Genomic DNA, 22,489 nt, shown 5'->3' with positions numbered 1-22,489 from the left:
TGGAGGTCTAATTTACACATTATAAAATTCACCTGTTTTAAGTGTACAATTCAATGATTGTAAGTAAATTTATAGTCATATGATCATAATCACAATCTGGCTTATTTACTATGGCAACTCAAAAAATCACTGGTATCACAGGGGTTAAGTCTCAGTGCTAGCAAGCTATCACCAGCTACTGCTGATTGAGTTTCATTCCAGACCTCTCCTGACTGGCCTGCTGCTCGCCAGTGTATTTTAGTGGTTCCACCTGTTCTGCTTCCCACTCTGTTTCTGGTGAATCCTCTCACACCCCCCAACCCCTGCCCCCACACCTCTGGCCTACACCCTAGTATTTTTATGTATAGATAAATAAATAAATAAAATGAATTTTAAAAGAAACCAATGAGGGTCTCCCCGGTGGTGCTGCGGCTGAGCGCTGGGCTGCGAAGCTGCTTGAGGCCTCTGCAGCGCTGGTTCTATCCCACGGCTGCAGGGCGAGGGACCCACATGGCGCGCAGACCTCTCCTGCGGCGCCCGCTGCTCCACTCAGCAGTGTATTTCCTCCGTCTGCCTGTTCTTCTCCCCACTCTGGCTCTGGCGAATTCTCTCGCCCTCCCGCACTTCTGACTGTACCCAGTGATTGTGTAACAGGGTGGTCCCCAGGAAGGGGGAAGGTTCCCTGCCCCACCCAAGGGAGGGTGGAGCTGAGCAGGAAGAGGGAAGAGCAGAAGAGACGGAGGAAGGAAGCAGGATGGAGCCAGAAGGAGACCTGGAGGAGGCGTGTGGAGCCTAGAGACACGTGAAGAAACTGCGCTTGTCTTTTGGTCGTGGACTGGGTGACACAGATGTGGAACAATTGTATAAATAAATAATCTTAAAAAAAAAAAAAGAAACCACTGGTATCCTGCAATGGCAGTACAGTTATGATTTCAACTTTTCTTCTTTCCATGCAACCAGTTTAACACTCAAAAATTAATATGTAGGGCCTCCCTGGTGGCACAGGTGGTTGAGCACAGCGCTGTGAAGATGTTTGCAGCCTCTGCAGTGCCGGTTTGATCCCCGCCGACTTTGGAGCAACCCACCAGACTTCTCTGGTCTTGCCCGCTGCTCCCCTGAGCAGTGTATTTCATCAGTCTGCCTGTTCTGTTCCCCGCTCTGTCTCTGGTGAATCCTCTCACCCTCCTGCACATCTGGCCTCTACCCGGCTCTTGTATAAATAAAATAAATCTTTAAAAAAATTAATATGTAATTCAGGTAATACAAAGTTCACTACTATAAAGAGTTCACTTACTATAAAGCAATTCAGTGGTTTTTACTATATTCACTAGGTTGTGCAGCAATAACCACTATTTAATTTCACACATACCTCTCACCCCCCAAAAGAAATCCCACATCAATTAGTAGTTAGTTCTAAATCCCTCCACCCTCTTTTCCCTGGAGATCATTAATATGTATTCTGTTTGTAAGGACTTCTGTGGTCTGGACATTTCATATAAGTGAAATCTTACATTATGTGACCTTTTGTGTCTGCCTCCCTTTACTTAACATTCAGATGGAATTTTAAAGTTTAAATGTTTATTTTAGAAAAGAAGAAACATGTCTTTTTTGCCATGGATACCAAGGGATAGGAATAGAAGAATCTTTTCAACAAATGGCGCTGAGAGAAAATGGATTCCATATACAAAAAATGAAGTTGGACCCCTACCTCACTGAAGGGGAAGGAATGGGCCACTGAGCAGGTTTTCTGATCCAGCAGACGGGGTAAAGGAGGAGTCAGAGTCCTCAGTGGTTTTTGCAAGTCTTTTATTTAGATTTACCAGGCATATGGCAGGCAGGGATGCTGGGGGGCCGAGATGCTGGCAGTCCTCCCAGCCCCCAGCAAATCCTCACTCTATCTGGGCTCTCCGGAATTCTCTCTGCTTCTCTTCTCTCGGTTTCTGTTCGTTCTTGGCTTCTGCTGGCGTTCCTGTGACACCGCCCTTATGAACTCAGTCTTAGCCCAGGTGAATCCCATCTACCTATGCCCACACCCTACTCCAGGGGCCCGCCATCAGGCATGCATTTGGGACCGTAGGATTCCGTCATCTATCCTAATGGCGGGAGGGCAAAAAAGCCTGATACTTTTACCTTGCCCTACACTCACACCACATACAAAAATTAAGTCAAAACAGATTAATGACCTAAATGTTAAAGCTAAAAACATAAAGTTGTTAGAAGAAATCAGAGGTGTAAATATTTGGATGTCAAACAATACATTTTATTTTATTTTATTTTTTTAAAGATAATAGCTTTTTTTCTTTTCTTTTCTTTCTTTTTTTTTTTTTATTTACAGATTTATTTATTTGTTTATACAAGCACTGGGTACAGTCAGAAGCTCGGGAGGGTGAGAGAATTCACCAGAGCCAGAGCAGGGAGCAGAACAGACAGACAGACGAAATACACTGCTGAGGGGAGCAGTGGGCAGCAGGAGAGGTCTGCGTGCCGTGTGGGACCCTCCCCCGTTGCCCGGGTTCGAACTGGCACTGCAGAGGCTGCAGGCAGCTTCACAACCCAGCACTCAATGCTGCACCACCAGGGAGGCCCCAAACACTACATTTTAAATAATGCCTGGATCCAAGAAAAGAAAACCCTTGCATTGGGCAGTGATTTCTTAGCTATGACATAAAAAAATGCAAGCCACAAAAGAAAAGTAAATTGAACTTCATCAAAATAAGGGATTTACATACAGAATAAATGCACAATGTTTTTAGTAAACAGGAAAATGCAAATCAAAATGAGATACCATTTCACACCTACTAATAAAGCTATAACAACAACAACAACAACAAAAACCCACAAACCCAAACAATAATATTTGTAAAAATGTGGAGAGTAGACCCCTCATGTATTATTGGTAGGAATGTAAAATGGTACAGTTGCTTTGGAAAACAATTTGACAGTTCCTTAAAAAGTTAAATAAGTTTTACCACACCACCCACAAATTTTACCGCTAGATATGCACCCAAGAGAGTTAAAAATACATATCCACACAGGAATGTTTACAGCAGGATTATTCATATTAGCTGATGGATGGATAAATAAACTAGAATATCCACACAATGGAATATTATTCAGCCATAAAAAGAAACAAAAGTTGATATTACAACCTGGATGGACCTCGACAACTGAAAGAAGTGAAAGAAGCCAGACACAAAGGTATAATTTCACTAATACAAAATGTGTAGAATAGGTAAATCCATAGAGACAGACTGTAGATTAGTAGCTGCCAAGGCCTGGGAGGGGGAGGAAGGGAGTGTGATGGCTGATGGATATAGGATTTCTTTCCCAGGTGATGAAAATATTCTGAATTAGATAGTGGTGATGGTTATACAAATTAATGAATATACTAAGGTCCACTGAGTTTTAGACTTTAAAATGGAACTTTTATGCCATGTGAATTGAAAAAGTAAGGATCTGATAGAAATGCCTTTATGATCCATTATTTATAAACTGATGAAGGTTTAATGTATAATTCTTCTCAGGAATATCTGATTGAACTCAGGCCCTCCTCCAAAAGGATCCTGAATCTATTTTCTCAAAAAGTCTAGCTCTTAGCACTTTTGATTTTATTCTCAGCTGTGGTTCTTACTGGATTGCCTCTAAAGCCTGAAGTCAGGTAGCACAGGTTGAATTTGTATTTTACTTCTAGGTTAACTTGACTGTAGGATGAGTCCTTTAACACCTGATACAAATTTGCTCCCACAGCCAGTCTCAATTGAAAAGCTAAGAGACAAGCCTGAGGCACTTTTACAGTTTATAAGAAACATTTTCACATTCACCCAACTTCTGATTTTAGGTATTTAAATTTAAATTAGGCATCCTGACTGGAAACACTGGAGCAGGCCTTGAACCTTAAACCCCAATTGCTCTGACTCAAAAAATCTAATCTTTTTTAGAACAACTGAAATGCATTTTTGAACAGGTCACAGAGAAAAGGCCTCCTATTCCCTCCAAGGATATTACGCAGACACTTTGGCATTTACACAATAGCTTCCACTGAGAATCATCCATTGGTCTGAATCCTGCACAATGGCCCCCATTATTAGTCGTGAGGAGTCCCCAAAGACTGGTGTAATATGCTCACCAACTTGGCCATGCTCTTTGTGGATCCATTTTCACTGCTCAGGGTCACACCCACCCACAAGACGTGCACACACACACATGCACACACACCCACCTGCTCCCCCCCACCCCCCGACATATACCCATTTTAAGGCCAGGAATTCAGTCACTTGTCTCTCTTCTCCCACCGGTGCTGGGACCAAGGCTGAGTTCCCACTTGCATTTCTAACTTCTTCCCTTTTTTTTTGTAGGTAAAATGAAAATAGTACAAATGTACCATTTTAATCAGTTTTAAGTGCATAATTCTGTGGCATTAAGTACATTCACATCATTCACCGTCCAGCTCCAAAATTTTTCATCTTCTCAAGTTGAAACTCCATTTTCCTTGAACAGAAACTCCCCTTCCTTCCTGATCAGCCCTGGTGCCATCTCTACTTTCTGTCTTTAGGAATTCCACTACCCTAGGTACCTCATACAAATTGAATCATATACTAACCATTTTGCCACTGTGTTTCTTGAAGGCAAAGGGTCTCAAAGTTGGACCGTGGAACTGGATGGTTGGTCGGGTGACCAGGCCAGGGGGAGTCACAAGAGTGTCCAGACACAAAACAGCCCCAGTCAGAATCTGGGAGGCTCTCTCCCCCTGATGACAGCTGGAAATTCTTTCTGTCCTGCTAGTTGGGTGTTATAAGAAGGAGACTTGCAAGCCCAATCCCAAACACAGGAATTCTCCCCTAGTCAGTCTGTCTCCTGGGCCCCACTGAGACAGCTGGACTTCCCACGCAAGCAAAGCATCCGACTGTGAGTACCCTTTACTGGGTCAGCCTGCTCCAGCTTACCCTTGAAGGAGAACAAGAACTCCTTACGAGTCATGACTGCTTTTCCGTTCCAAATTGTATATGGAATGTGGAAGACTTTCCAAATGTCCACGGCGGCTAGTAGCAGCAATCGACACAATCTATGCCATTAAAGCTTGGCATGACAACTATAGGTACTCAGTTTTTAAAAATTTACCATAAGGATTGAGTCTCACGCATGATCCTCCCACGGGCTTTTGTGAAGGTGAGTGAATCATTTCCATATTACTGGAAAGAGAATCCTTCACTGTATTTGTGGCAAGAGCACAGCTAGACTAGCAGCCCGGAGACCTGAGATAAAGCTGGATCTAGCAGGGGCTGTGATGCCCCAGGCCACGGTGGGAGCTGAGCATGTTCAGTGCTGTGGGAGTTCAGGCACAGAGACCATATCAGCCTTTGCTTAGTCAAAAACATTCATTTACTCCAGGTTCCCATATGGACCTGTTGTGTGATGGACAGTCATACAGAGAGGCGGTGTCTTACTTGCTTCTATAAAACACACGGATTTGTTTATTTTTATATGGTACATTTCCTCCTAGGAGCTTCAAACTTTAACAAGCTTCAGAAATCCTCCTATAATAAAGATGATGTAGTCAATAAGCCAAGAAAATCTCTTCTCACCTCTGTAGAAGACCTGGAGGAAACTGAGATTTATCTTGCTGTGCAAGGCTGGAAGGGTGGGAGGGGTGGGAGGAATATTTAGAGAACAGAGTTTGTCACTGGAAACATTGTAAAAGGATGACATCTTTTGTTAAAACCCGCAGAAGACAGGATTATATTCACTGTTGGCTATTCATGTAGACCTGGGGGTGGTGTTGGAAAAAATAGGGCGGGTGGCCCCTGGCTGCTTGTCCAAGGTCTCAGTGTTCTGATTCTAGTCTGCCCAGTTAGTAGGAAGAAGATAAGAGTTGAGTACATCTGTGGAGGTGCAATCTACACGTGCAATCAGACATTGGGCAACTGAGCCTGGGAGTCTTCATTTCCTGAGTACTACACCCAGAACCAGGGGACTAGGGTTGGGATGGGAGTCTGCTACCAACGAGCATCTAAGACCTGGGCCTCTATGGCCACAGTTTCATCATCTGTGAAATGAGAACATAATTCAAATGCAGAAGTATGTGCAGGCTACAATGTTATATGAGAACTCTTCTGTGTCCTGCAGGACCACATAACCAGAGGATCACACACACACACACACACACAGACACACACACACCACTCAGGCACAGTTGTAATAGGAAACAAACAGTACTTTATGGGAGAATGCTGAAAAAGAGGTTGATTCTACCTTTGGAATCTTATGGCTTTCTTAGAAAGGTGGGCTGTGAGTTAGGCTTTGAGTGGGTTGATAAGGTGCGGACACATGGATGTGGAAGCTCACGTGAAGGGAGATCTCTGGCAGATAAAACAAGTGAACAAAAGAACCAAATTGTGAGGTCAGTAAGTTCTGGAAGTTGAAAGTGGCTATGGTCCTAGCTGGGGCACATATCACACAGCAGGGACTTGGGTAATATCCACTGTGACGATAACAGCAATAAGGATTGAACTGGAAGGGCAGGCAGGGCCTCTGTCTGACTGGGGAGCTAGTGCAGGGTGGAGTCCATATGGTCTTCTGGAAGGGAAATGAATCACTATGATGAACTCTGTGTCCAAGGACAGCTGGATCCCAGGAGGGGGGTCCAAACGTGAGGGAAAATGTCTAGAGGAGAGATGACAAAGTTTTGAATTTAGATAACAACACTGGACTGGGGCGAGATATAAAAAAGAGAGTAAAACAGATTCTGTAGGCTTCTAGAGGTTGACCTGAAGTGCAAGGAGAGGGAGAAGAAAGAGATTAAGGCAATTTTGAGGGTTTTGAGCTCAGGCAATAGGAAGGGTGGAGATATACAGAGATGGGCGATCTCAAGAAGAGAGTTGGTTTTGAGAGGACATGAACAGTCTACTTTTGTTTTTTTAAATTTATACAAGAACCAGGGTACAGGCCAGATGCATGGAAGGTTGAGAGACAGAGTGGGGAACAGAACAGGCAGACTGACAAAATACACTGCTGAGGGGAGCAGCAGGAGAGACAGGAGAGGTCTGCTCGCCATGTGGGTTGCTCCACGGCCGGAGGGGATCAACCCAGCACTGCAGAGGCTGCGGACAGCTTCACAGCGTTGCACTAAACCGCCTGCACCACCAGGGAGGCCCCCTGAACAGTCTACTTTTGTGCAGAAAGACTTTGGGATGTTTCTGGGATGTCTATGAAGAGTGGGTATTAGGCAGGTGGAAATGTGGAAATTTTAGGAGTTAGAGATTGAGGCCCATGGAAGTAAAAGTTGAAGATGTGGGTGTGGGTGGAATAGAAAAATGGGATTTATTGGGAGGAGGAACTGGCAGGCAGAGGAGCAAATGCAAGTCCAGCAGGCAGTGACCAGGAGAAGCCAAGGAAGGAATCCAAGTGGCAGGTGGAGGCTGGGCCACATGTGGAGGAGGCTGTGGGATTGGCTCAAGGGCCGCTGTGTGAGGTAGACCTGTGAAAATGGCCTCTGAGCAGCAACCAGCTACCAAAGCAGGGGAGGGGAAATGGAAGCAGAAGGCATAAAGGGCCCTGGAAAGAAGTTCATAATAAAGCAAACGAGAGCAAAAAGATGGGGAACTGAGAGAAAGCAGGGCTGAGGGTAGCCATTTTCGGACAAAGAAGACATGGTATGGTTTGGAGCCCTACTTCTCAAATGTGACTGCTCATCACAGGGAACCCTGTGAACTTGCAGCGCTGACCCAGAAGTGACTGGGGATGGCACGCAATAGATAGGAACCGACATCATTTTATTTCCAGGTAGCTAAGTTTTGCAAAGGAGGTGGGGATGTCAGCTTCTCCCAGACTGAGGAAAATGAAAGGGTGATGTGAAGAAACAGTGACGTGAGGAAAGGAGGCAGGAAGGTCTTTCTCTGGAAGGCCTGGAACTTCCCCGTCGGAGGTGGTGAGAGATTTTGCAGGGGTTGAGGTGGAAGCCTGGGCAGTGGCCTGAGGACAGCAAGCCTCGGGCTGGCTTAGTGGCCTGAGAGGAGAGCAGGGAGCAGGTAAATGGGGCAGCACAACTTGCTGGGTTGACTGCAGTGTGGTGGCTGTGCCTCCTGTAGAACCTGGAAGCTGCAGAGTGAGTGGTGGGAAACGATGGGGTTCTTCAGGGCAGATCCCTGGGAAAAATCAGGGATTGAGGAGCCTGAGGGTAGGGATGAGAAGTTGGTAGAAAGGGACCGACCTAGGGCCTCTCGTGGTGGCGCAGGCGGTTGAGCACCACGTTGTGAAGCTGCCTGCAGCCTCTGCAGCGCCAATTTGATCCGGCAGGACGGTGAGGGTCCCACATGGCATGGCAGACCTCTCCTGTCACTCCCACTGCGCCCCTCAGCAGTGTATTTCAGTTGATCTCCCTGTTCTGCTCCCCACTCTGTCTCTGGTGAATCCTCTCCTAAAGGGGCATGGGATAAGGTGCAGGCACAGGAGATAGGCTGAGGGAGGAGAACAGGAGAAAGGGAAGAAGGACGGTGGGAGGAGGAAGTGATCCAAGAGCCACCAGTGGCAGTGGTCTAGGGGCCAGGCAGCTAAGTGACTGGGAAGGGAGAGCAGGGCTGGGGCGATGCAGAAGTCCAGGGAATGGCCCACAGGATGGAGGAGGGCAGATGCTGGTCCTGAGGCAGAGCTGAGTGAAGAAGAACCAGGGCTCAATAGCACCAGGTGGAGCACAGGGCATGGCCAATGAAATTGCTGTGGAACATTCTTCTACTTAATAAGCAATAGCACGTTTTGGGAAGCCAGGCTGGCTCTCAGAGGCAAGAGGCTATCCTGTTCAAGTCTGCCCAAGCCCAACTTCTTGAGGCTCTGTGAACAGTCTTGGGCTGGGAGGCCAAGGCTGGTGTTTCAGGCCCTGAGACTATGACATCGAGGGGAGGACATGAGAAGTGATTCCTTCAGCAGTGACCCCCACAGCGCTGCAGCCTGTTCGACAGCATTCCGGATCACCCAGCGACCTGAAGCTGCTGTCCCAGGCCCTGGGAGGTTGGGACATTATTCTGAGGTTAAGTCTCCCTCCTGCTTTCCCAGGCCCTGGAACCCCACCATCCTGGTATCCCTCTCTTCCCCATAAGCTGTGATGCCCATTCTGAAGCTCATGAACGTCCCCGCACACCCCTGAGTCAGGGACTCTGACCAGGAAGGACAGGCCATCAGCACTTCCTGTCTTAGAAGGACAAGCCAACGGCACGGTCGGACAGACACCTGCTCTGTTTGTTCAGCTCAGTTTGATTCTCTTTCTCTCCCTGGTGAGTTTCACTTTGCAGTTGTTTGTTCTTTGTCAGCAGTTTATGGAAAAGGTGGTATCTGGGGAGGTTGAGAAGCCTATGAGGAGGGAATGGAGCTCTCAGAGGCTGCACTGGTTCCTGGTGGTGTCCTGGGCCCTCCAGGTGGGCTCTGCATTGGGGTGGCTTCCATGGGCATGTGCCCTTGCCCAACCCTCAGACCTCCAGCCTTTGTCAGACCACTCAGAGTGGGCATCCTTCCTAGGCCCCTGGGGACCACTGACCAGCGACCACTCTGTGCTAGAAACTGCCATGGGCTGTTTCCCTCTGAATCACAACTGTTCTTTATTTCCTCAGCTAAGACCTGGATTTCTTTGCCTTTCAACTGTCTCTCCCTCCCCCTGGAGGTCTTTGCAAGAAGGGGTAGGGCGTCCTTTGCCCTTCTCCTCCCTGTGTGGTGTGTGTTGCAAGTCCCACTTTCTCCCAGTGCCACATAGGACAGCCTCTGGCCCTTCCGGGTGCCTCCTCCACGTCCATCTATTGTCCATCCCTGTACTCCTTCCCTTCCCTGTGGCCCTAGTTATTTGTCTGCAGCGGGGGAGGAAAGCTCTAAAGGATTTGTGCAGAGACCCTGGGCAGAAGAAGATAAATGGAATTTGCAATAAATCCAGGAGCAAAGTTGTAACTTGACTTAAAAACAAACAAAAGGGCCAGAACTGCACTTAAGCTCAGCAGAAGCTCATCTCCCAGTGTAAACAGAAAAGGGTGGATGTGGGCCCAAGAGCCTCGCTCAGCCTGGGACTGCTAGGGAGGGGTCTGGAGCAGGCGGGCCGTCCACTTCCTGTGGAAGGGATGGGTTGTGGGGAAAGGTCTCTGTGGCCTCGTTAGAGGATAAAGAAGATGCCTGCACTGCTGTTGGTTGCCACTAGTGTTTCCATGACTTACCCTTTTGAAAAGACAATCTCAGGATTGGGACAGGAAGATTGTTTTGGGGAAAAATGCTGTCTTAGCCTGTTACTAGGGCTGGGGCTGGGCAGATGAAAGTTTGGATTCCTGAAGCGCAAACTGAGTTGTGGGTGTGAGTTCCCAAAGCCTCAATCTGGGACTGGAACATTAGGGACATCACCTGGGCCTCAGTTGGCTCAAAGGTGTCCAGGTGGTCTTCTCTTGGACCGTGGTTTGCTTGGTATTACCCTAGAGGTGCCCCCGTTGCTGGAATCACTTTGCCTGGCCTGAAAGTGTTGGGCTGTTATTACCATGCTTTTAACACACTGTCATTGCATTTAGTTTGGGAGTGTTTCCACACACATCCTCTCATTTGAGGTGAAACAGATACCTCCAGCATTTCATGGACAGGAAAACTGACACAGAGAGGCAAAGAGACCTAGTCAAGGTCACACAGCACCTAGGTCAGTGTAGCTGAAAAGGGGAGTCTTGGGGTACAGTTCCCATTAAGATAATGGCAAAATGTGTGGTGTTGGGTATTTGCTTAATGTCTCTGGGCACAGGTTTTCCCGTCAGATATAATTCCTTCCAGAGTCTAAATAGATCGGCTGCTGCCCCCTCTAACTCTGTGGCCAAGCTTTTCAGAGGTAGGAATGTCAGGGTAACCTAGTGGTGTGTCAAGGAGTATATGAAGCCATGGTTTAAACACAGCATATCTTTCTGGAAATTTGTTTCTATGCTTGTCTATTTCTGGAGGAAAATAAAGCCAATCTTTAAAAAAAAATCATAAAATGAGAATGGTGACTCTAGTTAACAATACTTGTATAGTTGAAAGTTGCTAGGAGAGTAACACTTGACAGTTGTCTCCACAAGAAAAAAACTTAGTAGCTATGTTGGGTAAGTTGTGGGGATTGTTTCCAGTATATTAAGTCGTACACCCAAAATGAATAGTGTTACCTGTCAGTTGTATTTTAATTAGAAAATAATACAATAAAAATGTCAAACAAAAAATTGTTAAGACAGTGTGGCTACACTATCGAAGAGGATGCAGAATTCAGACTTTGAATGTAAAACAAGGAACTTCACGCCATTTTATGCTCGCTGCTGGTTGTTTTAGGTCTTCTGAAGTATGTATTCACTGTCTCCTACTGCCTAGGAACTAGCTGGGAGAGTTTTCTAATGGGTTTTGGGGACCTACCAGGCAGTGAACAGCAGAAACCCATTTTCCTTGTGAACTGGGGGCGGGAGCTGTATTCCCTTTTCTAGGGAGAGCTATTTTCACTGCATCTGACATGTTGTTCTCATCCCAGTCTTCACATTACAATCCCCCAATAAGCTTTTGAAAATTCCCCATGCCAGGCCCCAGTCTGACCAAATTTCACTTGGTCGGACTGAAGTGTGGTTAGCAACCCCTGTGTTCAACCATCTCCCCAGTGACTCTAATATGCAGTGTGGGCTGGATACATACTGACTCACAGTCCAGAGAGCCCAGAGTCCAATCCATGGAGGTGAAACAGCAACAGACAGACAGACATCCCTACCTCTACTCCCTACAACTGCATTTACCAGTGGGCTGGTGAGACTGCCTTCCAGAAGCTCATAGCCCCCAGCGGTACCCCAGGAAGGGGCAGAGAGGTGGGGGGAGGCGAACAAGACAGAACTTTGCTGGGGAGAGGGATAGGAAGGCCCTACTGTGTTGGGTAATACCCCCCCCCCCAACCAAAAGAAAATTCTTTTTCTTTCTATAATCTCTGAACATGACCTTATTTGGAAAGGGTCATTGCAGATGTAACGAGTTAAGATCAGGTCAGATTGGAATAGGTTGGACCCTTATCCAATATGACTGCTGTCTTCGCAAGAAGAGAAGAAGCAAGGAAACTGCTCATGAAGTCTGAGGCAGAGACTGCAATGGAGATGCATCTAAACATCAAAGGGTGCCAAGGATTGTGGGACATCAACAGAAACTAAGAGAGCAGCCCAGAACACAGTCTCCTCAGAGCCTCCAGAAGGAGCCAACCCAGCCGACACCTTGATTTCCAATTTCTGCCCTCCAGAGCTGAGAATATGTATCTGGTTTTTTTTTAAGGCAAACATTACCAAGTTTGTGGCACTTTGTTAGAACAGCCTTAGGAAACGAATTCAGGGGCTGATGTGAGTGAATCTTTGTAGGCGCTGTAGTTGGTTCTGCCAAGACTCTTGCACGTCCCCTGTGTTGCGGGGGGAGGGGATCTGAGGAGCTGCAGAGTGTGGCTGGCTCCCTGCCAAGGATTCTGTGCGGGACCAAGCAGCGTGGTTACATTCTACCAAAAGCAAAAAGCAGAAAGAACAGGGTGAAACAGCATCTGTCCAAAGCCTCACTCAGTGAAGGCAAGACAAGAACAGAGGGGTAGTTCACTCATTCATTCATTAATTCATTCACTCCTTCATTCACCACCCAATTTTGGAGCCCTCCCACACACAGGCCAGGCTCCAGGCACACAAAGGTACAGACACCAGAGCCCGCCCTGCCCCCTTGAGCCTGAGGCTGGGTGGGTGAGCAGTAATGATCCTGCTAACTGCGAGATTTGATGACTAGTAGGGAGCAGGAGGATGGTGGGCCTGGGGGTCAGCATGCTGCCACTCAGGTACATTTTGTGGCTGCTGATGTGTCTTTGCCTTGTCAGGCTGAGGAAGGGCCGTGGGGGATGCTTGTCTGTGAAGACAGGGAGCCGGGGTGCTGCTTTCCCGTGCAGGCACAGATGTCAAGGCTGGCTTTACTGAGGGGCTAAGTGGTGGGAGCAAATCTGGCCCAGCTTGGCCAGTGCAGCCGTTGGTGGGAGGCTGTAGGCGGTGAGACGGCCTCAGCGGCCACCACTAATTACACAAAACTGAAAAATCTCAAGAATATTTTCAGCCCATTTGTACTTATCAAATATCATACTGGAAACCTGGGTCGGATCCTTTCCAGAAGGAGGGGATTTCACAAACATGCTTTGTACAGGGTAAGTTTCTGGAATTTCAATTTTGGACTGGGCCTGGCCTCGCTTGGGTTCACCCCACCTTCCCACGGCTCCGGTCACTCCCCGGCACACCTGGCCGCCCAGTCAAAGGGACTCTTGAGACAGGCTCTCCAGCCACAAGATGTCTGCGTTCCTCTGGCTCTTTGGTTTCCCCATCACATTTTTGGAAGTTCCATGGCACTCAGCAGACAGTGGTTCTGGCAGTCTAAGAAATACAAAGTTTGGGGCCTGAGGCTGCGGCAGCCTGTGCTGTGGTTTTTCTGAAGCTCCATTTCATTTGGGCTAGAGGTGAACACTTCCCTCTGGAGACCCCGCAGGCGGGTCTGAAGCAAAGTTCAAGGAACAGTCGCTTCCACTGTGGCTGGGTGTTGTTCGTCTGGCACGGACACAGCTGACAACATGCTCTAAACGGCAGGCAGCCCAGGCTGGTGGGACATGAGGGCCAGGGGGCTGGCGGAGGGACCTGGCTTCCCTGCTCCTTCTTAATAGCAGTTTAACAACAGCTGTAATCATTAATTCTCCAAATGTTTTTATTAAAAGTTCCATGTTACCTGACACTTGAACATAATTAAAACAGAACAACCGTTTGCAATTAACTTTACCTTTATGACCTCACAGGTTTTTACAAGGAAGTCCCAGGACACCTTTTTGTCAAAAGGAAGCCAAGGGGGTAGGCTGAGGGTCCCACGAAAGAGGGGAGAGCTGAACCCTGACTCTCCTCATACTCATAATTGAAAAGATGGAAGAAACAATAAGTACTGTTTTTTGTTTTTATTTTTTTATGGTTACAAAAGTACCAGAGGATCACAGAGGTCAATATGAAAGACACAGAAAAGCATAAAAAGTAAAATAGAAGCCACCCACAACACCTGTCTCTAGGGAGAGATTGCTGTCAATGTTCTGGGGAATATACACCCTTTCTGAGTAGGAATATGTCCCTTAACATCTGAATCTTAAAAATATTTTGGCAATACAATTCATAATTTCATAATTAAGCCCCTAAAATGGGTTATATTTCAAGTACATTTGCTATGGAGCAGTAAAAGTAATCAAATTAATCCATCAGTAATCAAAGGCATTGCATAAAGCACTCACTCCAGTGGCTCCTGGGGGACTGGGGGCCTCTGCTGCATGGCCCCTGGCCTCATGAAGCTGGAGCAAGAAGACAGTGACACCAAAGAGTGACCTTTGACATTTGTAGACTCAGCTCCTAGTGAGCTTGCCAGTGGGCCCTTGCAGAGATTTGCTGCATTCAGGTGAGCAGGGCCTATCATAAAGGCCATTCCTTAACAAATATTTGCTTTATTTGTTTAGGTTTTGAGGCAGGGAAGCATTGTGATGAGATCACTGTTTTAGGAGACTTATATGACACTGGCCTGCCAGATGCATAGGAGATGGTTCATTTTATGGATTAATTGGGCTAGGCCCAATTAATATCTGATGAACCACCAGTGTAGATGTTGCTGTGAAGGTGCGTCTTAGATGAGCTTAACCTTTGAATCGGTAGACTGTGAGTAGAGTATAAGGTAGGGAGCCCTCATCCAATCAGTTGGAAAAGAGGAAAAGACTAGAGTCCCCTGAGCAAGAGGGCATTCTGCTCCCAGACCGTTCTTAGACTCGAGCTGCCACATCAGCTCTGCCTTGGGTCTCCAGCCTACTGGCTGCCCTGCAGATTTCAGACTTGCCAGCTCCCATGACTGCCAGAGTCCAGTCCTTAAAACACATGTGCAAGTGTGTATGTACATGTGTATGTGTACGGCTAATTTCTATTAGAATCCTATTAGTTCTGTTTCCATGGAGAATCTTGACTAATACAGATGGGAATGGAAAAAAGTTGGAGTAAAATTGGAGAAAAGGAGAAAGCGTGAAGGAGACCAGTTCAGCCTGTCAGTATGCTGGGAGGGCAACACAAATATGTGTGTCTTTGTTTGTGCCTTTTTGTGTGTTGGAGTGTGTGCATATGTGTGTCTGTGTAAGTCTGTGCGCATATATGTATATATGTGCTAGCATATACTTGTGTATGGCTACATGAGTGTGTGTCTCTCTGTGCATATGAGTCTGTATTTCTGTGCATCTGTACACATATGCCTTGGTGTGTGTACATCTGTGTGCATGTCTGCATCTGTGTGCCTGTGTGTGTACTTGCATATCTGTCCATGCCAGTGTCTGCATTTTTTTGTGTGTGTCCCTCTGTGTGTCTGTGTGCATGGGTGGAAATGTATGTCGATATCTGTCTTAGGAACATAGGTGATATCTGTCACGGTGCCCTGGAAAAGGACTCCTGTTCCTAGATTTTCAGTCAGCCCAGACAGTTTTCTGGGAGTGTGAAAGAAAGCTGGGTCTGGGAACCAGGCAGGAAGATGGATAAACATAAAAGCAGGAAAGCAGGTCCCATGGTATTTGGGGCTGATATGGGCCCAAATGGCGAGAGGGCAGGAGACCCAGATGGGCTTGGGAGCAACATGGCTGGAAATGAAGGTGGTGCAGGAAAACCTGAAGGGTCAGGGATGTACAGGTGTCAGACTAGCTGAGGGTCTACAGGTTTGACTGCCCAGAGACAGGTCTGTGCAAGGACCAAGCAGGTTGGGCCAATAACGGCCTGCACGGAGATGGCCATGGAGCGGGGGTATCTGAAGTCTAGGACCCATAAAAATGAAAAGAAACAGGGCAGTTGAGACCTGATTTGCAGGCAATGATGACTTCAGTTTAGAACTGTTGAGACTGAGCAAACTCTAGACTTCAAGGGTGAGGAAGGGGATAGTGACCTGCGTCATGTTCCACAAAGGACAAGGAGAATGAAAAATGAGAAAAAGCCACTGGACTTGACATCTGGTGGTCCTGGTAGAGTCATTGGAAGACATGAAGCTGGGGTGAGGGAAAGCTGGTGTGGGTCAGCATGGAGAGGCCTATCTATTGGCCTTGCTATGATAGATGGAAGTGAAAACAAAACAAAACAAAACAGCATAATAACATGAATGGACAGCAGAGTTGAGTGATAGGAGCCCTGTGCATATCTGAATAAAGAATGAAACTCAATCATTAAGATGTTCAGCCCTGATCCAATTAAGTACTTCCTCTGAGCACCAGCAAACTGATATCCTTTAATCATACCCCTTATTTATAAAGGCCTTTTTCCAAAGAACTCCAACTGCTCAAGAAACATTAATTATTGCACTCTTGTAGCCTCCTTTAGGAAAAAATTTGGAAGTAGATATTATTATTACATACAGACACTGTGACCAAGATGAGAAAGAAGTTGCCAACCAAGGTCACAAAGCTAGTTGGGGTGGAAGGCATAGTATCTGGAGTCCCCCTTCCATTGCTAGGTCATTCCTGTCACCCATTTCTTGGCAGGACCCCAACATGACTAGTGAGACTTGACTATGAGACCAACCAGAGTCCGATGCTTTGGACTGTGGCCGAGGGTAATCCCAGAGGGGTTCTGGGGCTAGCCTGGTGTGGGGCTCGGGATGGATCTTTTGTTTGCTCAGTTTGGAACTACACAGGGACCTAAGCAGCTCACTGATGCTTAGTCTTTAAAGGTCACAAATAAATGCTGAGTCAAAGCAACAACAAAATGGTCAAACTCAAGAATTTGAATTATTCCATTTGTGTTTTGTGGATACCCATACACAAGAAATCTTCTGGTGCCTTAAAGCAGGAAAATATCCCAATCCTTAGGCTTTGAACTGTGCAAGGTGCGTCAATTTACTGGGTGAAGGTGGTCTGCAAAATCCTTCAGCTGTGGTCCCAGAAAGTGCAGATGGAGAGACCATTAACTTAAAGTCACTCTGTACTTCCAGAGTGGGCCCTGGCAAGGCCTGTGAATTGGTGATAGTCAGGCTCTTGGCTCTTGTGGGATCAGCTAATGGGTTCACATTCCCAGTCCAGTGTTTATGCCACTTGGGTGGACCCACCAGCATGTTGGCCCAAATCCAGGCTTTAAATAAGCCCTAAATCTCCAGGGATTTCACCAGGGGCCTGATCCCCATGAGGCCAGCCAAAGGGAGAAGCATCCCAAAGAGCATTGAATCGATCGACTTCTTTTGAGTCTTCCTCTCAACCCATTCTTTGCAGAGGCCTTGCTTGTTAGTGCAATAATCCCCTCAAAGTCAGAGTAGCCATATAGAAAACTGGAGGCCAGCTCGGCACGGGAAGCAGCTTCACCCTGGGGTAGCAGAGCGTGGAGTTCTGCAACCTGCTATCTGCAACCTGCTGTGGAATAGGCTGTCACGGGGAAGAGAGAATAGGTTAGCAATGTAATGTTTTCCAGTTGGGATGTCTGTTGAAGAATCCTTCGAGTTTTGGTTAGAAATTACCAAAATTAGGTCTCCGTCAGGAAATGGAATGATTAAGGTTGAAATGGGAGACCCACCTCCCCATAGAGCAGAGGTCTAGGATACCCCCTCCCCCCCAGCCAAGGCCTAATTTCTGGGGGCCCAGCAGACCCACCTCGTGTCTGGGTGGCCAAGCACATGAATAACATTTCCGCAGAACTGATTGATAAAGGACACTGATGGGATGGAATCTTTCTTTGCCTTTCTTTTTCATTTGAAGAGAGTTGGGATAAGTTCTCAGGTCTTGAAGTCAGGTGGCTTGAGTCGGCACCCAGGAAAATGCCCTTGGGAATTCTGGCCACACCCTTCTTGAGGGCCCACAAATCCTATGTTCCTCTGCTTGCACTGAGGTCAATGAGTTTCTCAAAGAAGGATTTCTGCCTCATGCATCTCCCTCTGCTGTGGCTGAGGAGGTAGTACTGCCCTCCTGGGGGCTTATGAAATGAGTTATGATCTATGATGATGGACAGCATTTGGCACCTGGTAAGTTCTAGAGGTTTGCCTCGTCTTCCTCCCATCCGCCTCCTCAGCCTGGGATTGTGGTTTGGATGTGAAGATTTCCCTGGGCTGCCAGAGCCCCGGCAGCCTCCCTGCGTTCAGAGAGTGTGGGACTCAGATACCGGCCTGTGTCTGAAGATCAGCTCTGCAGTGGGTCATAAAATAGTGGCAGAGGGAGCAGCTGACTCAGATAGGGCGCTGGAGATGAAAGTCACCGTGTTTGCCTTTCCAAAGTGCCGCTGTGTTCCTGAAGGTTTGTAGCTTCCTCTGCCCTGCTGGGTTTTTTTTTTCCCTCCCCGGTTCCTCTCAGTGATATCTTAAGAGGCAAACTTCCAGCACTAACAGGAGGTCTTTTGTTCTCCTTTTCTCTAAGTGGACTTTAACCCAGTTACGACAGATGAGTCACTGTAAAAACAAACAAATAATAATACTCCATTTTCTTAAGGACTCTTCCATGCCTGCTGACAGAAAAGGGGGAAGCTGACACTGTCCTGGGCCTGCGGGGCTCCCCACCCCGACCTTTTGGAGGCACAGCCCAGAGAACCTTTTGGAACATGCTGCAGCTCAGCTCTGTGGAACTGATCTGTGAGGTTCTGGTTTGTTTCGAATTTCATCTGATTTGAGGTGGTGAGGAGCTCTGGGGAATTTTGGTCTCTGAATAGTCTTGGTGGGATTTACACTCCTGGATCTTCCACGAACTAAATTCTGGACCTGCATGCCTTCACATTCTAGTTTCTTTATACATGAAACAGGGGTGTTAGACATTCTGATTTTATCAGGAGGGACTTTGCAATAGAATATCTTCTGTTCTCTTAGAAGACTCCAGGGCACAGTTAAGTGTACAGTGCAGACTGCACCCATTCAATGGGAGTCCATCAGGCGCTTAGGCACTGGGGTTAGAGAGATGAGACGGACCTGCCTCCTGCCCTCAGGAAGACCAGCCTATAAATGAATGAATTCAGTGACTTCTGGTAGAGGAAAGAGGGAACATGCAGCCAAAGTTAGGGATGGAGTAAGGAGGGAGATGACCATGTGCCAGGGAGTATGGAAAAGTGCTCTCAGAAGAGATTGCATTTTTTGAGTTGAGTCTTGAACCACGAGTCCATCAGATGCTCGGGGAAGGGTGGGAAGAGCAGCAGGAGTGAGGGGCATAACCCAGGGTGAGTTTGGATCTGTCCCTTTGCAAGTCCTCTCTAATCTTCGTTCAGGCATTTTGCCCACATGTTAAAGTAGAGCTGAACTTCCATTTTGCTGAGGAGTCATCCCTGAACAAGCACGCCACTGACTTATGACTCTGGATTGAGATGTTTTCTGGTTACCTCGATCATTAAGTCTTGCTTTAGCCACTAGCCCCCAGGTTCATTGCTGGAAGAGCACAACCACGTATGGCTCCTGACAGGGGTAAGGCGGAGGCAGGTGGAGGGGGTGCCTGCTCTCCAGAAGGTTGTTTCCCACGGTGTCCTGGCTCCCTGGAGCTTAGACTCATAGTGAAACACAGTCTTGTCTACAATGAAAATATCAGTCCAATCACCTGCAAAGCTTCTCATTCATCATTAAACTCAACTTACAAGTCCCCTTTACTGTGATGAACCCCCAGAAGCTGTGGGTAGGGTTAGCAGCGGTCTTCACTGTGCTCCTGTGACTCCCTACTTTGCTTTGGGCTCTAACCAGGTTCTACTGTAATTTCTGTTTCCCCAATTGCCCATGTGGGCTGTGAGCTAGAGGGAATGACAGGTATTCGGTACATATTCAGTTGTTAAACTGACTGTGAGTGAGTGGACGGGGTGGAGTCAGTACATCTTGCATAGTCACAATGATATCAAGAGAGAGTTTCACCTTCATCATCTTTGATAATAAAATGGTAGGGCCAAGGGTTTCCTACAGATTGCACCACTTTGTGCATAAGCACATCAATCTTCCTGAGAAGGGACTTGCACTTGAGAATTTAGATTTAGAATTTAGGATTGAGTCCATCATGGGACTCTAGGGTGAAGGAGACCTTAGTTTATTTTTCAAGCCGAGTTCCCTACTTCAGCAAATCCCAGGAGCAGAAACAATGAGACTCCTCCATTTAATCTGTTGGGTTGAAATACAGTATAATTCTTTACATGTCTGTCTATAACAATTATTTGAAAAGTGAACATTTCCCCACCTTGTGATCTGACAAGGGTAGAGTGGAGCAGATGTCCCTCCATCATGGTCAAGCAGCCTTTTTTTCTTAAGACTCTTAATAAGGGCTGGGGTGGTAGAAGTCTTAGTCTATAGTGAAGAGCCCCCTGACTAGCTCTTCCTTCCCTCCTCTCCATTCTGCCATCCTCAGTGGCCCCAGGCAACCAAGAGTAAATGCCATGAAATGATTTCAGTGGTTGGGACCAAGGGCACCAGAGCCACTGGAGATAGGCCCCAGGGTCAAAGCCCAGCCCAGCTCAGCCCAGCCTCAGCTTATTTCTCTGTTTGGGGAGAACCCAGGCTCCTGCCTCAAAACTTGTCTCTTGGAGCTGGATTATGGCATTAAAAGGATAAGTGAAAAATTCCCAGGAACAGGCTTGGTCTCAATGACAGTAGCTGGTTAATTCCTTCTGAGAAAATGGAAACCTTGATCTCCCGATGTGTACAGTGACAGGCATGAGAGGAATTTTCCAATACAATAGGGACTGAATTTCCCAAGGGAGGCTGATTGAAAAAAGCTACCATCTGACCAGGCGCCACAATTAGGGAATGCGCCCCTCCTGGAGTGGCAGAGTCCAGCAGCTGGAATAGGGGAGCTGGAAGACAGCCGCGCTCCCCACTCACTCTGGGCAGGTCATCAAGGTCTGCCACTGAGGGAACAGTGACTTCAGGATGGCGGAACACTTACTTGTTCCACCTTTTCCCGTGACAAGAAGGGACATGAGCTTGACCATTCTGCTTTGGAAGGCAGTGGCGATGAAGAGCAGCTAAAAGTCAGATGGATTCTTTGAAGTCTGTGACAGAAATGGTGAGCCCCAGGTCTGTTGCTATCTGGCAGCAGATTTTACTGTGGTTGGTGGTTTCTATAAACTCATTTCTTACTCCCTCCAGATACTCCTTCGGCACTCCCTGATGCAGGGATATGAACTAGACAAAGGCAAATTATCCTAGTCCCTAAGTTTCATCTTCTCCGATTCCCTTCATCATCTTCCACAAAAAGAGCAGGACTGTTGTTCTCCCAGCCTCCTCTTTCTCACCGAGACAGCAAATTTTCAAGGCTTTAAGAGACAAAATGCTGTAAAAAGGACTAAAAGAAGGGTGAATCAGCCTCGTGTTTGAAAACTCATGGAGCAGCTGTTGAGGTTTGTCATTGTCCTCTGTGAGCCTCTGTGAGCCTCTGTAAGAACCCTAGAGAAGCTCATTCTTGATTCGGAAAAAAAAAGAGATTTTGGTACAATGAGTTTCCAGTGCCAGGTGGGAACAAAAGCTTTCCAAAGCCGTTACTGTCAGCGAGTGACCCACCTTGGTGAAGTAATTGGTGATCGATTTCTCTAGGCCTTTTGCTCCATAAATAGCTGCCATGGAAGGGGGTGAGGGATTTGAAGCTCCTGAATAAAATGGAGAATAAACTTAGGATCAGAAACAGGAAATACATTAGTTGGTCCGTCAAATAATCTTTTTAAAAATAATCTCTCCCCTCACCCCCATTTTGGAAAAATATATGTTCAGGGAAGAAAACTTGAAAAATAGAGAGAAATCCAAAAAGGAAAAAAATCAAGCCAAGTTTTATTACCCAGAGAGAGCTTTGTTATGCTATACATATTCTTTCAGTTAAAAAATGTTGGCAGTATTTTTTTCATACAAAGCGATAACATTCTGTGCATACTGCTTTCTAATCAGCTTTTCCCCTTTAATGATATGTTGTGAACATTTTCCCATGAGATTAAGTCTTCTTCTAGCACATAATTCTAATGACCACCTAGAATTTCATCATACAGATGTTCATTCAACTAATACCCTATGGGTGAAGCTTTAGGGCTATGCCTATTTTTCTCTACTATAAATAACATGATATACACACCGCGGAGACTGACTCAAGCTGCTCCATTGTCCTATTCATCAGTCACTTAGTCCTTCCTTAAAAACCACTGGGTATTTTCTGGGCCAGAGCAACTGCATCGCATTTGACTCTACAACCCTTGCTCAGAACACAAGGACAGACTTAATCTACTCAAGTAGATTAAGCCCTGAAAGGTCTCTTAATTCCACAGAAACACCCACCAATGTAAAAAGACAATGTACTCAAGTCAATTATTCATAGATGCATTATTTCAGACAAAACGGTGTCCCTTGCTGGTAGCACTTTAGCCTTGGTCCGTTTTTTCAACAAGAAAGGCAAGCGTACAGTAACTGCTTTGGAAGCTTGCAATTAGCAAGGTAAATGAGTAGAGGTTATTGGAAGTGTGTGTTCTGGAGTGGACCACACATCATTTTGAATCATCTTCTATGTTTTGTTTTTTTGGTGTCACTGCACCATTAGAAT

At 46.7% G+C, this 22,489-nt stretch overlaps 1 protein-coding gene across 1 annotated transcript in view; it reads right to left on the bottom strand.

The window, feature by feature from the left end:
* Positions 1-5,814: 5,814 nt before the first annotated feature.
* RAD51B (RAD51 paralog B) overlaps positions 5,815-22,489 on the bottom strand; it is a gene marked incomplete at both ends in the record, with an annotated part of 653,574 nt that continues 636,899 nt past the window's right edge. The window contains 2 exons of the mRNA XM_084240286.1: positions 5,815-5,873; positions 5,981-6,022. Coding sequence (XP_084096412.1) covers positions 5,815-5,873; positions 5,981-6,022 — 101 coding nt within the window. The remainder of the gene's footprint in view (positions 5,874-5,980; positions 6,023-22,489) is intronic.

The sequence above is a fragment of the Talpa europaea genome, assembly GCF_964194135.1.
Source record: "Talpa europaea genome assembly, chromosome: 8".
Lineage (NCBI taxonomy): Eukaryota > Metazoa > Chordata > Mammalia > Eulipotyphla > Talpidae > Talpa > Talpa europaea.
This window is presented reverse-complemented; position numbering and strand designations above follow the sequence as displayed.